Source organism: Tachypleus tridentatus, chromosome 9 (genome assembly GCF_004210375.1).
Source record: "Tachypleus tridentatus isolate NWPU-2018 chromosome 9, ASM421037v1, whole genome shotgun sequence".
NCBI classification, from domain to species: domain Eukaryota; kingdom Metazoa; phylum Arthropoda; class Merostomata; order Xiphosura; family Limulidae; genus Tachypleus; species Tachypleus tridentatus.
The window spans coordinates 127,919,314-127,941,057 of record NC_134833.1 but is presented as its reverse complement, the minus strand read 5'-3'; the positions used below and the strand labels follow the sequence as shown (position 1 = coordinate 127,941,057).

General features: G+C 35.8%; 1 protein-coding gene across 4 annotated transcripts in view; it reads right to left on the bottom strand.

Annotated features, from left to right (window-relative positions):
• Window positions 1-300: 300 nt before the first annotated feature.
• LOC143226334 (LIM domain only protein 3-like) overlaps window positions 301-21,744 on the bottom strand; it is a 42,475-nt gene continuing 21,031 nt past the window's right edge. For 2 of the 4 annotated variants that reach the window (XM_076457158.1, XM_076457157.1), the window contains exons 2-4: window positions 8,257-8,493; window positions 3,891-4,016; window positions 301-1,242 (exon numbers count right to left, since the gene is read on the bottom strand). In XM_076457158.1, coding sequence (XP_076313273.1) covers window positions 1,038-1,242; window positions 3,891-4,016; window positions 8,257-8,474 — 549 coding nt within the window. In that variant the 5' untranslated portion in view covers window positions 8,475-8,493 and the 3' untranslated portion in view covers window positions 301-1,037. Of the gene's footprint in view, window positions 1,243-3,890; window positions 4,017-8,256; window positions 8,506-19,043; window positions 19,331-21,744 lie in introns of those variants that run through there. The other 2 variants (XM_076457156.1, XM_076457155.1) reach the window with 2 other exon arrangements.

Here is a 21,744-nt window from a genome sequence, read left to right as displayed (position 1 = left end):
CACAGCATTAGAGTTCGTTGCACTATCAATATCAGAAATTCTTGAAATTAATAATTTTAAGTTTCTAAGAAATACTTTATGAGTAGGAGCCATGGTAATGAAACATTAGTGTTAGGCCTAATTACACTCGCTAACAGAGTATTACATTTCTGTAGCTGTCACTGAGCTTTGAACGTGGGGGGAAGATCACGTTCAAAGCTCACTGTAAAAGCGGTTTTAAGTTTATCATTAATAGGCTTAAGATTTAAAATGTTAGAATGATCAAACTAAAGAGAGAAATAAATTTCAGATATATAGTAGTAATGTGTGTATTGAGGTGCAGTGGTTAAATAGCCTTTTATTAGGCAATACGGCATTACACTTGAAACTTGACATGGTACGTAATTTATAAAACAAATAAATACTATTTTCAAATCTTAAACTAACTACAACACTTGTTTAAACTGGAATAACATACTTATAGATTCAGAACAACATTAGTTGATGACTTAATATCTATTTTATATAAACAATGCGTGTGCAAAATGGTAAAGTTCACATAATTTTGTTTATTTGCCACAAGAGGGCATCAAAATAAGGAACGTTTTTTTCGTATACATTTAATTCCAGTATCGTAAAATTAAAAGAAGTCTATTCAATAAACTTCAAGGTATTTAACAGAAAGTGTAAGAAAACATACATATAGACAAATAAATGGTTCTTTCAAGTGGTGACGCTCTTCTTATGGTTCCATGAATACCCGTTTACGCTTGTCTTGTTTATACCATTGAAAAGTTTATCACAAGACGCCATCTTCCCATCGTTGGAGTTCACCAAAAGTCTAAACCAATTATATCTACATTTAGCAACATCAGGTACTTTGTTACTTCAGATCAGTTAAATATACTCTAGAACATTTGAAGTTAAGTGAATCGACGTTGAAAAACCAGTACATTCTCACTCACTATACAATTTGTAATAAATCAAAATATTATCCGTGTTCTTTCTTGTCATGAAATTTGTAGTTACTCAACACTAATTTTACACTTTAAAAACTTTCATTTTCGTTCTACTGAGGACTCGACATAACGATAGTTTTTGGAACCATCATCTTGCACACGAAATGTTTGTCTGTTGGGTTGTCGTTTCAGCTGGGCATCAACACTTTCATGGGTCATGTTGGCAAATACCATTTTCTCTTCATAATCATATTCACACAAGACTTTGTTCTCGTGCAGGTAAAACCTGTCTCCAACACAGAACCTGAAAACATATCAACAAATAGACATTCTACAAGTTAACAGTTTAATAGCTGAAAACTAGTATAAGTCAAAACAAAACTCTTCAAATAACTTGCATGTTCTAAAAACATTTTGTATACATAAAAATATGACTCCCTCATGTTTCCTTCACTTACCTGGTATACAACAAGGGTAAATATCGAATCAAGGTACGTTTCTCCTGAACGCTATTGCTTCTTGGTTGCTGTTTATTCACTATATATTATTAAAAAGCATTTTCCGAAATCCTCAAAAATGGATATGTCAACACTGAATTATTAATAATCTAATTAATAAACCACACTCTAATTTTGAAATGTTATTTCAAAGAAAATTTGAATTTTGAATACTCTAACACGCAAAGAAATAAGTCGAGTATGGAGAAAAGGAAAACAATTTTTTTATTTACGAGATATTTGTAGCATAACTAAATTATTTAAAACCGCAGAAACAAAAGGAGATTAACAGAACCAAAGAACATGAAACTGATTGGTTAAGAACTAGTTAAAATATTCAATATCCAAACTATTAATAATTTTGCAGTTTTAAAGATTCTACAACTTGCCTGAAACAATTTTAACACGTCCTCCAAGAGCCAAGAGATGTCTTTACACCAGCATTTGTATTGTGAGTATGAAAAGTTCAGAACGGACATTCATAAAAAAAGTGGTTGTTTTGAGTGCATGTTTATGAAGCAAGTTTTTTTTACTAACTGATAAATTTCTTAGCGAAACATTACATCCTCAAGTCTCTATATTACATAATACTATAGCCTACTAAGGGAATAAATTCTGTATATACCAATAAAGCCACATTATCAGCGTATTTATTTAAGCAGTTGCCAAGATGTTAAGCTTTTGTTATCACTTTTTTATATTTAAGCTTTTAACTGAGATAAAATACAAGTTAAGCTGAGGATGAAATCGAATTGCTACTCAACGCATACACACCCGTATTTTGAACAATTGTGTTCAAAAGCGCTAATTTCCAAACTTTAAATATATTTAGTAATCGGAAAAATTCTCAACTATTTATAAACTAAAATATTCCTGTTGTCATATTGCCATCTGCAAGTTATTATTATTTTTAAGGCCCGGTATGGCCAGGTGGTTAAGGCACTCGATTCGTAATCCAAGGGTCGTGGGTTCGAATTGCCGTTACAAACATGTTCAGCCGTGAAGGCATTATAATGTTACGGTCAGTCCTACTATTCGTGGGTAAAAAAGTAACCCAAGAGTTGGCGGTTGGTAGTGATGACTAGCTGCTTTCCCTCTAGTCTTACACTGCTAAATTAGGGACGGGTAGCGAAGATAGTTGTTGTGTAGCTTTGTGCGAAATTCAAAACAAACCAAACTCGTGATGCGCTGACGGATTTCAGTCACCTAACAAAACTTCACTTTTCCAATCACAACACTATAAAAATGTGGGAAATGTCTTCTTTTAGCCAATAAATATATCAAAAAAAGTTTAGTTCACGTTCTGAAAAATCGGATTGGGAGGCGTCTTCTTTTTCAATCAAAATGTCCCCTACTGGCCCGAGAGAGGTCAGTTAATGTTTGTTTGTTTGTTTTGAATTTCGCACAAAGCTACACAAGAGCAACCTGCACTAGCCATCCCTAATTCAACAGTTTAAGTCATCACCACCCACCGCCAACTCTTGGGTTACTCTTTTACCAACGAATAGTGAGATTAACCGTCACATTATAACGTCCCCACGGCTGAAAGGGCGAGCATATTTGGTGCGATGGGTATTCAAACCCGCGACCGTGAAATACGAGTCAAGTGCCTTAACCACCTGGTCATGCCGGGCCTAGACCTGTTAATGAAAGCAAATTAAATTTGATAAAACTTAAATATCTTGTTATGTTTGTGGCAAAAAATATTTTAATGTAAAATCTGTTGTATAAATCTATAGACTATTATAAGTTTTAATCTCATTTCGTAAAAACATCATTGTTAACTGACCAATGAAACAGTTAATATAAAATCGTATTAAACACTGTTGTTGTTTTTCGAACAACGAAGATTGTCTTCTGTTGCAGACAAGGCATTCAGAAACCTACTTACAGAAGTAGCTGAACAACTGGTGAAAGATTTTTTTGTGGCATACACGAACTGCCTCATTTACGACTATACTTATCACAACAAGTCCGTGTGTCACTTAAGACTTGAACTTGTGTTCATGATTCTTGTCTGTTTTCCGTAAAACTTCTAACAAGCCACTCAACTACTGTTGCAGTTATTTCATGCCAGACAATTCATTTAGTTAAGACGTATTATTGGAAGTCTAATAAACGGCTGTTGCCCTTTGAAGTGTTTGTTTGTTTTTTTAATTTCGCGCAAAGCTACTCGAGAACTATCTACGCTAACCGTCCTTAATTTAACTGTGTAAGACTAGAGGGAAAGCAGCTAGTCATCTCCACCAACTGCCAACTCTTTGGCTACTTTTTTTTACCAACGAATAGTGGGATTGACTGTAACATTAAAATGCCCCCATGGTTGAAAGGGCGAGCATGTTTAGTGCGACGGAGATTCGAACCCGCGACCCTCAGATTACGAGTCGAATGCCTTAACCCACCTGGCCATGTCGGGCCTCTTTGAAATGATACAATTTACTAAAATAAGACTTACCTGTGATTGCAGGTCTGACAAGCAAAGCATTCCAAATGATAGACGTTTCCTTTTGCTTTCATAACTAGTTCAAAAGCTGGGATTGTTTTATTACACGCAGAACACACTCCTGATATCCCGAATAACCTAAAGATCCCAAAGACAAAATTAATTTGATTGTGAATTATAATTACGATAGCGATTTGTACATCAATAATTTTATTACTTCTGTTATTATCGGAAGGGTCTCTCTTCCAAAGGGGTGCAAAGCGTAATGGTTCAGCCCCGTAGTGGTTAATGGTACATGGCTGACAAATCAGCAGTTGCTTTCCCTTTAAGTGTTTCCATAGTTTAACTAAATCTAGAGTTTAGGTACATAATTCGTTTATTAGGCCTAACGTATATGACAAGATTGTAACCTTTCACGGTGACTTTTTCTTTTTACTAACCTTTAGTAGGAGTACATTTACCTTTTCCATATTCGAAAACAAACCACGGAGTTATTTACCATGTTATGGCTAATGGTACATCAGGCGATACTTGAAATTAGTGAATATGTAATGTTTTACATAATAAGGTATCGTTATAACTACATAAAATAAACATACAAAATGTATGAAGTATTAATAAAATATTTCTAGTGTCGTGTTTTTCCTATAGCAAAGCCACAAAGGGCTATCTGCTCAGCCCACCGAGGGGAATCGAACCCCTGATTTTAGCGTTGTAAATCCGAAGACATACCACTGTACTGGCGGGAGACATTTCTAGTGTCTCTGTTTACAACTGTTGACAACTTACACTTTAATCGTAAAATAAAAAAATTGCTTATTGTAAAAGACGAATATACAATAATCAGAGATACAAAAATAATAGTAATCAAAAGAACAATATTAAACAATTTTTGAATTCAAAGGTAAGAAAAATATTAAAAACTGATATATTACCGAAAGTCTAAGATGTTACCAAAAATATTCCCACGACAAAACAGTTTTAGGAAAATATTTAAGTTTTAATCTAAAAACTGACGAAGCTCTTTCTATAATTAACTTGGAAATTGCCAGGAAATTTAACCCTCTGGTAGGGAATTCCGAACTGGTCCACTTCTAAGCGTATTTCACTTAGTAATTACCAGATTATCTCTGGGCGAGTCAAGAGGTAATTTTAGTTTGGAATTGATTTCACAAATTGGTAACTAATAATTACTGACAAAATGGTGTTCTCCTTAAAGAGCCCCCTGGAATGATGTGTGGGCGAACACGCATGGAATCCAAACGACAGCCTACTAAGTTTAGAATGTTTAATGCCATGTGATTTTCATAATGCACATTACAACTCATGTTTCAAATTTAAAACTGCGTAAGATTAATAGATGTATAGTAGTTCTTATAAATTACAAAATCCTTTCGTTGAAATTTCATATTGTGTATTTATTTTAAGCACCAAAATAAAGTGTATGTCGCGTACAAGTCAATACACATTCGTGTTGACGAGATACATTTGTACATTTTAAGTCAATAGACAAAACGTATATCGTGAGTAAATGTGTCACTTTACACCTTTTATGACACTTGTAAAATCAAAGTTAACTTTTATGGCATTTGTTCAGTTAAACAATTAAGTTTTAATGAACTATAAGCTTATCAGATTCCTTCTTAACCAAAAAATTATGTGTCGAAGCTGAAATAATTTCATAAAAACGGATCAAAATCCCCTCCACCTCATGATTCGACAAGTGGTGTATTTTAACTGTAACCGAAATGAAACTATTCTAACCACAGTGATCACGTGACACGTGTCTTCTGGTGCTAAGCTATTATTTTTGTTACCAAATATATTTACCAAACTCTCCTATTCCATGCTACAACTTTAGAAATAATGTTTGTTTGTTTGTTTTTGAATTTTGCGCAAAGCTACACGAGGGCTTTCTGGGCTAGCCGTCCCTAATCTAGCAGTGTAAGACTAGAGGGAAGGCAGCTAATCATCACCACCCACCGCCAACTCTTGGGCTACTCTTTTACCGAGGAACAGTGAGATTGACCGTGACATTATAACGCCCCCACGGCTGAAATAGCGAGTATGTTTAGTGTGACGGGGATTCAAAACGCGACCCTTGGATTACGAGTCGAGTGCCTTAACCACATAGCCATACCGGGCCTTAGAAATAATAACAACTTGCAGATGCCAATATGACAACAGGAATATCCTTGGAATATTTTAGTTTATAAATAGTTGAGAATTATTACGATTACTAAATATATTTAAAGTTGGGAAATTAGCGCTTTTGAACACAATTGTTTAAGATACGAGTGTGTATGCAATCAGTAGCAATTCGCTTCCATTCTCAGCTGATAATTTAGGGTTCACTGCTGCTTCATAATTTTTTAATGGAAAATGAACTTAATGCTCACATTATTCCGATTTTTGCAGAGTTGTATACACGTGTTAAACTGAGTTAAACACAACACCGAAAAGTTTGTTTGTTTTTTAATTTCGCGCAAAACTACACGAGGGCTATCTGCGTTAGACGTCACTAATATTGCATCATAAGACTAGAGGGAAGGCAGTGAACCAACTCTTGAGCTACTCTTTTACCAACGAATAGTGGGATTAACTGTCACATTATAACGCTCCCGTGGCCGAAAGGGCGAGCATGTCTGGTGTGACGGGGATTCGAACCCGCGACCCTCAGATTACGAGTCAAGTACCTTAACCACGTGGCTATGCCGGACCTACACCGAAAAGTAACGGTGCGCAATAATGGAACAAGGAAATAATTAATATTTCCTGAAACATCTCCTGTCAAGGCAGTCCAAGGTTCACAACCTTTTTAACTCGAGGTCTCCCAGTATACTTTGTGATTGAGGATTTCTACCTAATAGATTAATGGAAAACTTAAATACTAACCGCTCGGAACACATTCGAACAAAACAAACAAACAATGTTCTGTTGTTATATTTGCTACAATAAATAAAATACTCCCTTAAATGTCAGAAGGTTTATAATGCACACTTTTACATGAACTGTTTCCCATCCAAACCGCTTATCTCGTTCTCTTGGGACCCAATGTAAAAATTACTGGCTTAAGCAACATCAGAACTCAATATTCAAATGACTAAGATAACGTTTTTCATGGAACCCGTCATTAAAGTGTATAGTAATGTTAGCGACTTTAATAGAGCTAGGTTAGTTAATGTATTTCGTAAAGCCCGTTATTAAAGTGTATGGTTATGTTAGTATCTTTAATAGAAATAAGTTAATGTATTCCATAAATTCGTTATTAAAGTGTAAGTCATGTTAGTATCTCTAATGGAACTAAGTTTGTTACTATTTTTCACGATAAATGTTATCGGTGTGTTTAAGTTAATTAATGTGTATTAAAGACACAACAACGAGATTTTAAAGTCAGTTGCCTGCAGCACATGCGAGTGTCAATGTTGTTATTAATAGCACCTCTGAACTGGATGGCAGTCCACTGCAAGTTAAACGCCCATCTATTAGCCTGGTACCCATCTCTCAGGTGGATAGACTGAAGGGTAAGATGTCTTGTTAAAGGGCACACAAACATTTTTTTCTTTCTTCACATTAATTTGAGCATGAAGTGTCTTTTTATGTTAATGTTTCTTGTGAAACATACATTTCAGTGTTTCGACTAGTTCGAATCTATACTGAAATTCATTATTAAGGTGTTCAGGCTTGTCAGTGTTTGTCAAGGTATCCATTATTGGTATGTTCAGTCCAGTTCAGTGTATGTGAAAAAAACCCATTATTAACGTGTTCAGTCTAGTTCAGTGTATGTCAAAAAACCCATTATTAACGTGTTCAGTCTAGTTCAGTGTATGTCAGGAAACCCATTATTAACGTGTTGAGACTAGTCACTGTTCTTCTAGAAACGCGTTATTAACATGTTGAATAAAGTATAAGGTTTTAGGAAACCTACTGTTAACGTGTTCAGATTAATAATTAGTGTCCTTCAAGAAATCCGCTATTGCTACTTCTTATAGACTTGAATAACGAACGAAGTGTTAAAACTGTAAGATATCAATGGATTAATATTTGCTATTCAAAGCAAGTTAACTACATAGATTAAAAATAAAATTTAACCCAGTGATGAACATAGTTTTATATCGTTCTTACTTAGGCTTGTTTCGTTTGTTGGGTACCCTCGCTGTTTGCGATATCCTCGGCTCTAACACACACTTAAGTATTTTGGTAAAACGGCAGTTAAATGTGGCTGTACGTTTGTGTAATTTTCTATATTAATCAACTTAAAATATTCACTCTTTTCTACACATATTTATATTAGTGTTTGAAAGTGATAAATAACTTCCTGAACACATATCAGGAGTCGAGAGACAAATGTTGACTTATACCAAACGGAAGAACCCACCTGAGATAATCTCTCCTACACAGAATGAGGTTAGCCTTTGTAAAAAGGGATGAACCGACCTCTCCTAGTCTACAGTTGCAGCACGTGCACTTTAGACAGTCCTCGTGCCAGAATTGGTCCAGGGCTTTCAGAAGGTACCTCTCTTTGATCGGTTTCCTACAGCCAGCGCACTCTGGTGTTTCTGGCACTGATGCTGACGACTCTTGCATTCCATTCATTCTCTTACTAGACAAGTGACTAGATAAAATCCTAAATCTTATTACTTTAGTTGTCAGAATGTTAAGAAACTTAACTTAAAGGTTTAAAAACGTAACTGACCATTAAAGTAATCTTTGTTAAATTTCTCTGCTTTATACAAAACAAAAGAAATATATGGTGTACCTTTAGGAGAAAATTTATTGTTGTCATAAACGATTAATGCTTTACAAAAACAATCAAACAAAAAAAACCAGCAACACTGGAAAAACGAATGTTGTTTTTATAAATTTATCATTACCGACCTGTATCGTGGCCGCCTGCTGAGCATATGATCACGATATTATAATAATAGCATGGAAAGATACACACATCCCAGTTTATAATACATACACGCAAGTTGATACTATTGACAACAGGTGCAGACACAAGAGTAGAACAATAATTGACACTTACCACACACACCTCGCCAATCTGTGAACGACCTTCGTTACAACAATTATTTCAGTGTACAAGTATCTGAACCAATGAACACTTAACAGAACCTGAAACTATTTGATTTCTTACCACTTGACCTACACACACGATGACAGTAACTCAATATTCATTTAAAATAATCAAACGTTTCGGTTGTATTTGCAGCTCCTCTCATTTACTTCGTACACACACCATAGAAATAACATTGTAATTCGGTATTTAATTTTTTTACACATCTACAAACAAATAGATCTGCTGCTATTCGTCTCTATTCTATCCTGTATTGTTTACTCCATATGATAAAATAGAAATAGTAGAGTAATTCACTATTTATATTTCACACAGTACCTACTAAAATATTTCTCGTTTTATCTGCACGGTGTACTTCTCATATACGCATTATAGAAATAGCATCGTAATTCAAAATTTGTTTGTTTTTGAATTTCGCGCAAAGCTACAAGAGGGTAATCTGCACTAGCCGTCCCTAATTTAGCAGTGTAAGACTAGAGGGAAGGCAGTTAGTCATCACCACCCACTGCCAACGCTTGGGCTACTCTTTAACCAACGATTGACCGTCACATTATAACGTCCCCAAGGAAAGGGCAAGCATAATTGGTGTGACGGGGATTCGAACCCGCGACCTTCTGATGAATAGAAAGTTTCTTGATGAATGTAAACCTGTAACATTTCTAAACAATTCTGTAACCTTATATCTGTTTTTATAGGTTTCAGCTTTCCTTATAAATAAAAACACAGAAGGTACAACACTAAATAGTAAGTTCATTGATTGATTGATTGATTGACTGAAGCACAAAGCCACACAATGGGTTATCTGTGCTCTACCCACCACGGGTATCGAAACCCGGTTCCTAGCAGTGCGAATCCGTAGACATACTGTTATGTCAATGGGCTTGTTTGTTTTCTTATAGCAAAGCCACATCGGGCTACTGCTGAGTCCTCCGAGAGGAACCGAACCCCTGATTTTAGAGTTGGAAATTCTAATATTTACCCCTGTACCAGCGGGGGACGTGTCAGTGGGAAGCCTAAATAGTAAGAAAATTATTATACGGTCATTTTATTGTGTTCTTATTCCAACTGCTGTTGTTTTGTATTGCTTCCTCACATTTGATTCACTTAAATAACAAGCTCTTCGCTAAACGTAAAATTCGGTGCGTTAATTTTTTTGTTTATTTATCTCAACATTGTTTACATGCTGGGCTAGGAAATAGAGGGTCCTTGGATCGCGTCCAGTTCTTGCAAAAATCGCAGTTTAGTGTGAGTGATGCACTGTAAGAGGGGAAGTCAAATTATAGTGTTCGATTAGAGTAACTTAAGAAATTGCGGTGGGCGCAGTTTATCGGCTGCCTTTCGTCTAGTCTATCAATTCTAAAATGGGGCTACTAGCATTGTTATACCTTATGTAACTCACCGTGAATATCCAAAATAAACAAACAGGTCATTGAGGTTCGATTCTTTGCAGTGGACAGAGTACAGATAGCCTCTTGTATAGTTTTACGATAAAACAAACCAACTACCCAATGTACAAGAAAAAAATCTTTCTAGCAAAGTGTCTATCATGACAGTAAGAATAAAACTTCTGATTTAAACACTTTGTGCATAGTTTAATGTATTTATAATTGACCTTAGCCAGGGTCATAACACAATTTTTTTAAAGGCATCAACCTACGCTAGTGCTTATTGTGCAAAACAAGAATGTAATAAGTGCCGCCAGGCCTACACAGGCTCAGCTGTATTACATTTGTAGTGTCAACTTTTCTTTGTCACTCGAAGATGGTGTTTTACCTGAAAGACTGTCTTACCATAGACACACACATCGTACTGAAAACTAATGCTTTTCATTGCACCTCACACGAATCATCTTACATTTCAAACAATGCCTCACTTCGAAATTGTTTAAATATGTCTGTTCAGCTTGGATATAAAAATAAAGTAAAGGCCTGCTTTTTTAACTCAATAGAGGTATACGTCAGAGGTGTTTACGATTCTTTTCATCAGGCTTTGGAGGAAATAGCAATGGTTTTCCATCTAATCTAGTTTTAAATAGAGACGCTTCTACCTACCCTCTGCCAAGTAATACATCTGCATCAAAAGAACCTATTGAGTCGAGGATTCAAAGCGCTCGACATAAAAGCCTTGGATTAGGCAGTAAAGCAGCAATTCCGACAGGCACTTAAGTGAAGATGAATGGTAGCATCTATGCAAGAGGCTATCAGAATAAAGTGAACTTACTCTTTATCAAGAGGCTGGTATACTTGCCTGGTTAGACCTTATTTTCAGTCTGGACCCAAGTAGAATCGGGGCAAGCATTACACTTAAGACTCATTACCTAGTCGTCCACTGATCTCTATAGGGCTTTGAGTTTTAAAAAATCTATATAAGCGTATTCCGAAGAAATAACCGTCAGTCTTTAATCTGCTCGAATGTTTTGAGAATTTTTTTTGTGTGCGGAAAAGAAATGGCGTTTTCAGATAAGAGCTGCGTAGCTTGTTTTCTTGAAATTCGGCTAACGATTACACAACGCAAGTATAATATTTGAAACGGTTTTACTTCGTAGAATAACGAATAAGAATCTGTATTTTCCTCTCAAGATCACGTATGTGTGGTGGCAAACCTATTCAATAGCACGCAAACTTGCTTATTCAATCACTGCCGGGTTTTATGTGATTTTGTTCCTAATCACGTACCAAATATATTTTACCTCCATCTAAACAATACGTAGGTTATTCAAGCCAGCTAAATAGTAGATAGTAAATCATACAACGGTACGTAAAAACGCATAGCCCCCCTAGTGGCTCAGCGGTATGTCTGCGGACTTAAAACACTAAAATCCGAGAATCGATACCCGTGGTGGGCAGAGCACAGATAATCCATTGTGTAGCTTTGTGCATAATTCAAAACAAAAACAACAAAAAGACATAATCAACTTATGAACGTTTGTATACGAAAAACACCACTTAGAAATGAGTATATTACGTTAGAATAGTACAGATGTTAGACATGATTAATTATTCGCGGGAATAAATTACAGGTTCTAGATTACGATGAATTTTGTTTAGCCAGGCTCAAAAACCCAAATGTAATTGTTGATGTATGATTGTAGTCCCCTTAGGGCAATGTTTATTATGTTTGTTTGTATGTACCAATGCTTTAGTAATGGAGCAATCCTTACACGTATTGAGATCTACTTATAATAGGAGTCACTGTTATTCCACAGTAGTTTGATGAATTAAAAACAAACAAACAAGAAACAATGTTCCAATACCCATATTTTTTATTATTTGTGTAGTTGACCAAGTCTGGTCAATGAGAAGTGGTTTGGGTTCGGACCAGATGTTGGTGACTGGTGTATCTCGTATGTATTGACTCTGAGGTTTTCAAAATCTTCTAGAACGCTGTAATCAGTCCTTATAAACTAGAAGAGCTGTCAGTTGTTCTCATTAGAACAATCAGTTTAGTTTTATGTGATATGTCATAAAGACCTTTTCTAGTAAGCAGTTTAGTTTTATGTGATATGTCATAAAGACCAGTTTTTCTAGGCCTTATAAACTAGAAGAGCTGTCAGTTGTTCTCATTAGATTTACAACACAATCAGTTTAGTTTTATGTGATATGTCATAAAGACCAGTTTTTCTAGTCTTTATAAACTAGAAGAGCTGTCAGTTGTTCTCATTAAATTTACAACACAATCAGTTTAGTTTTATGTGATATGTCATAAAGACCAGTTTTTCTAGGCCTTATAAACTAGAAGAGCTGTCAGTTGTTCTCATTAGATTTACAACACAATCAGTTTAGTTTACCTTAACGTTCACCCCCTTCCTAGTGACACAGTGGAATGACTGCGGACTTACAACGGTAGAAACCGGGTTTCGATACCCGTGATGGGCAGAGCAGATAGCCCATTGTGTTTAATTACAAACAACCAAACAATCGTCATAATGTAATATTGTAATTTTTTAAAGTATCAGATATACACAAGTAACGTCACGTACAAGAAATATGATATAAAACCACATGTAGACAGGATATGGTTTGTAGGCAATGCTTGCGTAAGCAAATCTGCAGTGTTATTCACGAAATCCTTTCAAATAAAAAACTTAGGTCATTCAGTTTGATGATTTTGGTGACACATTACGTGCCAAATCCGTCCTCACTCTGAATAAAGTTTCAATACGATTAGTTTAATGTCATTTTGTTACCTTCTCAGTTTATTTAAAAAATTAAATAAATGGAACTGTACAAGTTCATAAAGTAAAAGTGCTTGGAAAGAGTAATTCATTATTCAAAAGAAAACATTCCTCACAAACATCTTCACAACTCACGAATTCACTGGTGTTTTATAGTTAAAGAAAAGCATTAGTGTGGCGATATTTGATGAGGGAACCTGCGCACAACAGCTTTTCGTCGGCAACTGTTTGTTTTTTGAATTTCGCGCAAAGCTACACGAGGGCTATCTGCGCTAGCCGTCACTAACTTAACAGTGTAAGACTAGAGGGAAGGCAGCTTGTCATCACCATCCACCGCCAACTCTTGGGCTACTCTTTTACCAACGAATAGTGGGATTGATCGTTACATTATAATGCTCCCACGGCTGATAGAGCGAACATGTTTGGTGTGACGGGAATCGTCGGTAACTAAGAGAAGACAAACTAACTTACGTAAATTCGTTGACGAACGACTTGGCTTATGAATTTTTTTTTTAGTTATTCGAAAGAAGCAGAAGTCCTTGGTGAAAATTACCACATGTCTATCTTTGAACTGGTGCTTAGCCTAATAATATCAACTGTGCATTATTTCATTTGTCTAAAAAGGCGACTCCGAAATAAAGCTGGCAGAATCATCAAGACAGTGCAACTCGACAAACACGGTATGTCACTCAAGCGATAACCCTCGGTTGGTTAGTTTGTTCTTCCAGAAGGTATGATACTTAAGAGCAGCTGGAAAATCAAGCATATAGCTAAAGACATGGTTATCGTATCCTTCAACCGTCCAACCACGTTGAGAAGGCAGCCATCGTGCACTGTAATCTAGGAACTTCCCAAACAAATACTTGCCTTCTGTGCAGTAAACAGACTTTAAGACAACTGTCGTCATTTGTCAGACGGTTGATTCCAACTAAGTCCCGCGCCTGACGTCATGTATCCTTTTGTCACGTGATATTCGCTTGCCTTGTTGAAATGAACAGCAGATGGTTGTACTTTTGGACTGATGAAGCTGTGCTCCACACCACGGGGAGTAAGAGATTAAAACAAATTCAAGACGGGCGTTTGCAATACATTTTTTCCCAAATTATCTCTCAAGCAACATTATTCATTGTCAGTATTTTTATTTTCTATAATTTGTAATTTTCAATATTAACCAAACTGCAGCTTTTCGCGAAATACCACGTTATTTTATTCAATATATATATGCACAATTTATTCGTTGTCGATATTTTGATTCTCTTTAAGGTTTCGTATTTCATTAGGGCAGTATTTTACCAAACTTTCGATGTTGTTACTGCTTCAAAAATATGTTCTGAAGGACAAAATTAAAACCAAATTCATTGAAGTTCAAGATTTATTCCCAAACCTTGGTGTGGGGGGTCAGAGATAAGTTTTTAGATTTACAACGTTAAAATCTGGGTGCAGTTTCTTACGATAAACAGTGAATGGGCACCTAACCCATTATTCAGCTATGTGCTAGAAAATCAGTTCTGTCAAAATTTCAGCTAATAAATAAATTTCAGAAATATGGCTTCTCCTTAGAACACGTCAACTCGTAGCTAGAATATAACGGAAAGAATGCTTTACGTCATTTTCTGACTTCCTCTTCTTCTTTGTCTTTTAGTAGCAGCACTGATAGGTAACAGCCAACCAGACAAGTTTGAGTAACATGTAAATAATACGTTTATATTCCGAGATTTAAGCATTTCTTGGTCACATTTCTTTCACGGCACCATTATTTACAAAACATATTGGTACTATAATTCAAACACTCAGTTTATGCTAATATCTTCGAACCCAAACACAACAGCTTTGTACCACTACATTGTGGAAACAGCAACGTTAACAGGTGTCACAGAGTAAACTTGCTGGTTCGGCATTCCAAAACCAGTGTGAATGACGACCCCATCCTCATCATGAAATGTGTATTATTATTATTTAGTGGAAATTGTCATGAATCCTCTGTAAACTATTTAGTCATCAATAAAGTAATATTTAATATGAATACTGTTTTACATCATGATTCACACCTGCCAACCTTAATTCTTAATACCTGAAGCTTGAAATAATATACATCTAAATTTTACAAAAGTATGGATTTGTTTTTGAATTTCGCGCTAAGCTACGCGGGGGCTACCTGCGTTAGCCGTCCCTAACTTAGCAGTGTAAAATTAGAGGGAAGACAGCTAGACATCACCACCCACCGCCAACTCTTGGGCTACTCTTTTTACCAACGAATAGTGGGGCTAACTGTCCCATTATAACGCCCCCCCCGGCTGAAAGGGCGAGCGTGTGTAATGTGACGGGGACTCGAACCTGCGACACTCAGATTGTGAATCGAGCGCCTTAACCCCTTACCTGGCCATGCCGGGCCACAGACGCCTGAGAAATAAACGCCAACTCAAAGAAATGAATTGAGTCATTAGATTACTAGAAAAACGTGGTTAGGGACAGATATCGGCTTTTTCACTAAGAAACCAAGAAGAATATGGTCTCAAATTTCAACTTTTTCCATTTGTCAAAACACATGGTAATGCCAAATTTAATAAAAACATTTTTAATGCGAATGGTTAAATTTAACTGAAATGTCAAATTTCAAAAAAAACGAGCTTAGTGCCAACAACCAACAAAACTTTAATCCTTCCCACTGGATACCAGCTTATACGAACAACTATTAATGACACATTCGTTTCTGCAAATTCTCTGAGAAATTACGTGAAATGTTTTATCCTGAAGTATCCAAGTTTTTATGTATTGACAATTTAGAGAAATAAACAAAAGGACCGGCATGGCTGGATGGGTTAAGGCTTTCGACTCGTAATTTGAGGGTCGCGGGTTCGAATTCCCGTACCAAATGTGCTCGCCCTTTCAGCCGTGGGGGCGTTATAATGTAACGGTCAATCCCACTATTCATTGGTAAAAGAGTAGCCTAAAAGTTGGCGGTGAGTGGTGATGACTAGATGCCTTCCCTCTAGTCTTACACTGCTAAATTAGGGACGGCTAACGCAGATAGCCCTCGAGTAGCTTTGCGCAAAATTAAAAACAAAACAATAAACAAATAGATAATAACAACCACTATCACCCACATTTTTTATTTTACTATATGGCCAGGTGGTTAGGGGGCTCGGGTCGCAATCTCTGAGTCGTGGGTTCAAATACCCATTACACCAAATATGCTCGCCTTTTCAGCCATGGGGGCGATAAATCCGACTGTTCGTTTAGTAAAAGAGTAGCTCAAGATTTGTTGGTAGGTGGTGATGACAAGCCCCCTTCCTTCTAGTCTTACACTGCTGTATTAGGAACGGTTAGTGTAGATTTATGCGAAATTCAAAACGTACTATATTGCAAGGACAACTTTGTATAATACTGCAAGTAAAAATATTTTGTACAAACTTTCAAAAAGTCTTAATGATGACATAAACTTCGTCGTCGATTGTACTGATCACGTAAATCAGTTTGGTTTGGTATGTTTTGAATTTCGGGCAAAGCTACACGAGGACTAGCTGAGCTAGCCGTCCCTAATTTAGCAGTGTAACACTAGATGGAAGGCAGCCAATCATCACCACCCATCGCCTAGTCTTGGGCTATAGGGCTACTCATTTACCTACGAATAGTGGGGTTGACTATAACATTATAACGCCCTCACGACTGAAAGGACGAACACATTTGGTACGACGGGAATTCGAACCCGTAAATCAGTATTCTAATCATCCTTACTTATAAAATTTAGTCACACATTTTGATAAGATTAAATCCGTTTTATATATACGAGTGACATACGTGATACTACCAAAAATATTTTGGGCTTTGCATTAGTTCCAGCACCGGAAATGGTTCTGTTACACTATTTGTTCCTAATTACTTTAAAAACCTATTTCTGAGGTTAAAATGACTTTCATCATTTTCACAAATAATTATTACCAAAACAACCTTTAACGTTTAAAAACAACTCATGTTATCAAACCTTTTCTGACTCTGTTGAAATAACCCATTTCTGGTGCTAACGTAATAAATCCAGTGTTACCAAAATCACTCCTTTCTTTGTTGAAGTAACATCTCTGATCAAAATAATTCCTAGTTTCTTTAAAAACCATCTCATACGATGATGTATAGAATGAAAATAAACCAATCTCAAATTGTTCTTAGTTTGAACTCTCAAGAATGATTGGTAAAATCTTTTACTGATGAGCTTGCGTAACTGATGTGAGTAGAAATATCTGAGGATCCAAACTAGTAATGAAAGTTCTTCTGTGGGATGCTTTTAGCTGTTTCTAAACTTTCAGACACCTCTAACTGAAGTCAGATTTTGTCACATCCTTTCTCCATCATTAACAATGACGCTGTTTAGGATCGATACATCTGGCCAAACCTCAGTCTTACCTAAAGTATCAGTAGCACTGATTAACCCAAACTCAGAGGACTAGCACATTGTACGTTTGGTAGATTGTTATATACAATGTGTTGCTAACATGAGCATTTTTCGTTTTCATAGAACTAGCTTCATAGGCCATACATCCACTGCAGAAATTGGACATTACTCTTAATTTTTAGCCACTTGGAAGTTCTCACTTGAATGTGAGAGAGAGGAAATGTGATCTAGAACATAAAGTAATGACAGTATTGTCGGTTCAGCTGTTATTTTTCTAATGAGATTACGTTCTATATCAGTGATAAAATTAATGGGCCACTAGATAAACCCTCATCATTCCTGCTTTCTTCATTGTATCTTTTAACGACTTTTATGGAACTACTTAACAGACTGCAGGTCATAATTTACCATATGCTCTTTCCACGTGTACCGACCGACGCGTGGTCCTCTTTGGAAGGAATTAAGATGGCTGATGGTCAACCAAATGACCATTAGAGCAAAGCTATTATAGAGATGCCATTATATCGTAAATAAATGAGCTGTACATACAACACGCACAAGTCAGGAGCCATACACTTACGTTTAGATTATTCTGAAAAAACATCAAATTTTAAAATTAACGTATTCTTTCATTTTTGGCACCGCTCTTTGATTTCATAAGGTTCTTGTGATATGAAATTAGAAGTATACGTGTTATAACTACTCTTGCAGTGGCAAATCTTTTAAAAAAAGAACATTAAGTTCCAGAAATGTGTTAGTTATTATTTCATTTAAAATATTTCTGATCAAATTGAAAATTTAAGCCACGTGAAGTGACTTAAAAATTTGTTGTAGTTTTTTTAAAACTCTGGTAAGTTCTGGTATCAGAATCCCTATGGTAAAACTTAGTGTGACTACCACAACACACGAGTAACACCATATCAACATCCTTCCTGCCAAACAGAAGCATGCGAAAGTAATATTTTATACATATATTTATAACAGCCTAAATCCAATTAGGAACACGCATAGTTACGTTTTAATCATTCTGTTTTATAGTCCTAGGTTTAACTAGACGTGTACAGACTAGCATTGTAGTTATTCTTTTTATTTTTACAATAATAGTTTCAACTAGAAACATGCAAATACCATTTTAATCACACATTTAAGTTCTAAGATAAACTAGAGATGAACATTTAAGATACTATCTATACAATTGTCGATTTGGTCAAAAATATGACCATAAGATAATGTATTATATCAATTCTTTCAATACCTAAGTTATATACATAACTACACAACCGGGCGTTTAACTTGATGTTTTTTAATGGTCTAGCTGAAATAATCTGAAAAATAAATACTGAAATCTCTATATTATTTAATACACATAGCTTTTTGTCAGTTAAACATACAATCTTCTGACTAAAAACTAACTTTGACTTTTAAAAATAGATTCCACACATGTAAGTAAACTAGCTAAACGCTCAGCATCGTTGACCACGTAGAGTTTTTTTATTAACTTACGTTAATAAGTACGACACTAACCTGCTTCCTACTTTAGTTTCCAATAACAAACAAGAGTTGATTTTGACACTGTCCCGTAGAACCTGTCAACATGATGATCACATGCTAGTTTGAGCACGTGACTAACATGATAACACTGATAAAAACATTGAGCTTTCATAAAGTCTTGTGCTGCACATGACATTTAGTTGCAAAGTCTAGAGGAATACACAGAATACTACTGCACCCGCCGACAGTCCGCAAGCTTTTGAGTTAAAGGGCGCGGTGAGTAAGTAGCACGTGTCCCGCAACGCTACAGTGCGGCTGCGCCTCTGACGTCAGATTTTCTGCACACGTGCAAAAAGGAAAATTGCAGACGAGAGCTTGGCTTTCGCATTCACTCGCAAAACCTGATATCGCTGTGTTATAATTAGGATCTCAGGAGTAATATATAACTGATATCAAAATAAGGGCACTTCAAACACCAAAACTGTCATTTGTCGGTAAATTACACTAGCCCCTACACTAATGACGACTATGGATGTAAAAATTTATTATTATATAAAACACATACATTGAGAAATCAGATTTTAAAGTTACGGAAAATCTATACAAAGAAAAAAAAATTGCGCTTGAAAATTATCAAAGAGAAGCACGATTTTTTTTTCTCTTACAACGAAAAGACAATTTTACAGATAGAAATCCTAGTAATACACTCAATATTTGTAACCACAATGATAAATTAGGCTAATACGTGGTGTGCTCTAGGTTAATTAATAAAACTTTTATAGCAAAATATCAGCGTATAATTTATTTTCAATATTTTAAAGACTAGAATTCATGAAGTACTATAATAAAAATATAATAATATATAATACTATAATAATAATAATATAAAAAGAAAGCGACGTAGTGAAGGTAAAATACGTAAGTTACAATGAGATTCATTATGTTTTCCAAATTGTAGTATATAATTTTTGATGAGATCTTTTAATGTTTTTCAAATTGTAACGTACAGCTTACACCTTTGAACGTATAACTATAACATAAAAGTTACCTCCCCCTGACCTAAGATCCTTTGACGACCTGGGGCTGTTTATAAAACAAGTGTTTGTTTGTTTGTTTTTTAATTTCGCGCAAAGCTACACGATGGCTATCTGCGCTAGCCGCCTAATTTAGCAATGTAAGAGTAGAGGGAAGACAGCTAGTCATCACCACCCACAGCCAACTCTTGGGCTACTCTTTTACCAACGAATAGTGGGATTGACCGTAACATTATAACGCCCCCACGGCTGAAAAGACGAGTATGTTTGGTGCGACGGGGATGCCTCAAAACAAGTGAAAAACAACAACAACACAGGAACAAGCTATCAAAATGAACTTAGGATAAACTAGTTTGTCCTTTCCAGTATCACGTTGTCTTTTTATAATTAAGTTTGCTGATAGTTTATTCTGTTAATTGGAGATTGTTTTCTTCACTTACGTTTGACACTTCGATAGGAAGTAACACTTTTCAGGTATTTCATTAATTAGGATTTAGGTAAGATATGGCACTTACACCAGTTATCCAAAACATTTTGAACGTAACTGGAAAACGCTGAAGGTCATTGCTTGTTCCAAATCCTTATCGAATCCAGAAGACTAAACACAACATACACAGATATACATATATGGCCCTGCATAGTCAGATGGTTGGGGCGCTCTACTCGTAATCCAAAGGTCGGGAGTTTGAATCCCCGTCACACCAAACATGCTCATCCCTTAAGCCATGGGAGCGTTATAATGTGGCGGCCAATCCCAGCATTCGTTGATAAAATAGTAGTCCAAGAGTTGGAGGTGGGTGGTGATAATTGGCTGCCTTTCATCTAGTCATACACTACTAAATTAGGGACTGCTAGCGCAGATAGCCCTGATGGAGTTTACGCCAAATTCGAAATCAAAAACACACACACACACACACACACACACACATATATATATATAGGGAGAACGAAAGTACATTAGAATAAAATAATGGAACAGAAGTAATAATATTAATACCCTTAAAGCTTCTATATAATATTGTTATTATAATTCTTTCTTATCACATTATATAAGCAATTTTTACTAATGGAGAATCCTAAGCTGTTTATATGTATATATTCACATAATAATTAGGCCATCAGTACAGATATTTTAAAAACTTCTCAGATTATCAATATCTTTTTAAAATTAAATTCCACAACTCATCAGAATCAAAGAATAAATACATATTATTGAATTTCTACAAATGTAGTGTGTGTGTGTTCTCACAATTTATTTAGTAAAGTATCACTTTTGCGAAACGAACGACATTTGTAATCCTTTATGGAGTGTAGGCTACAGAGAATTTTATGGTTTTTAAAAGCTACTGTATGTGTGTGTCTTGAAGGACAGAATAACAGAAGTACTGTGCAAGAGGAATTTAAAAGGTCAGGCAGGAATAATAAAACAAAACACGAGAATTTAATGTTAATTAGAAAGCATAATTCACCAGTTGCTATTTATATATATATATGTCACAATACCGTCGTAGATCCAGGATGTCAACTTTTTGTCATAGCGGATAACGCCTGTGGCAATAGCATCCAAATATGTTGGGAATATCTCATCCATCAGACAAAATCCAAACGTTGATGCTAATCTAGTCAGCCATTATGGAAATTCAAATAAATGTACAAAAGTAAAAGTAGGGGACGAAGCTAAAAGCTTACACCCACAACGT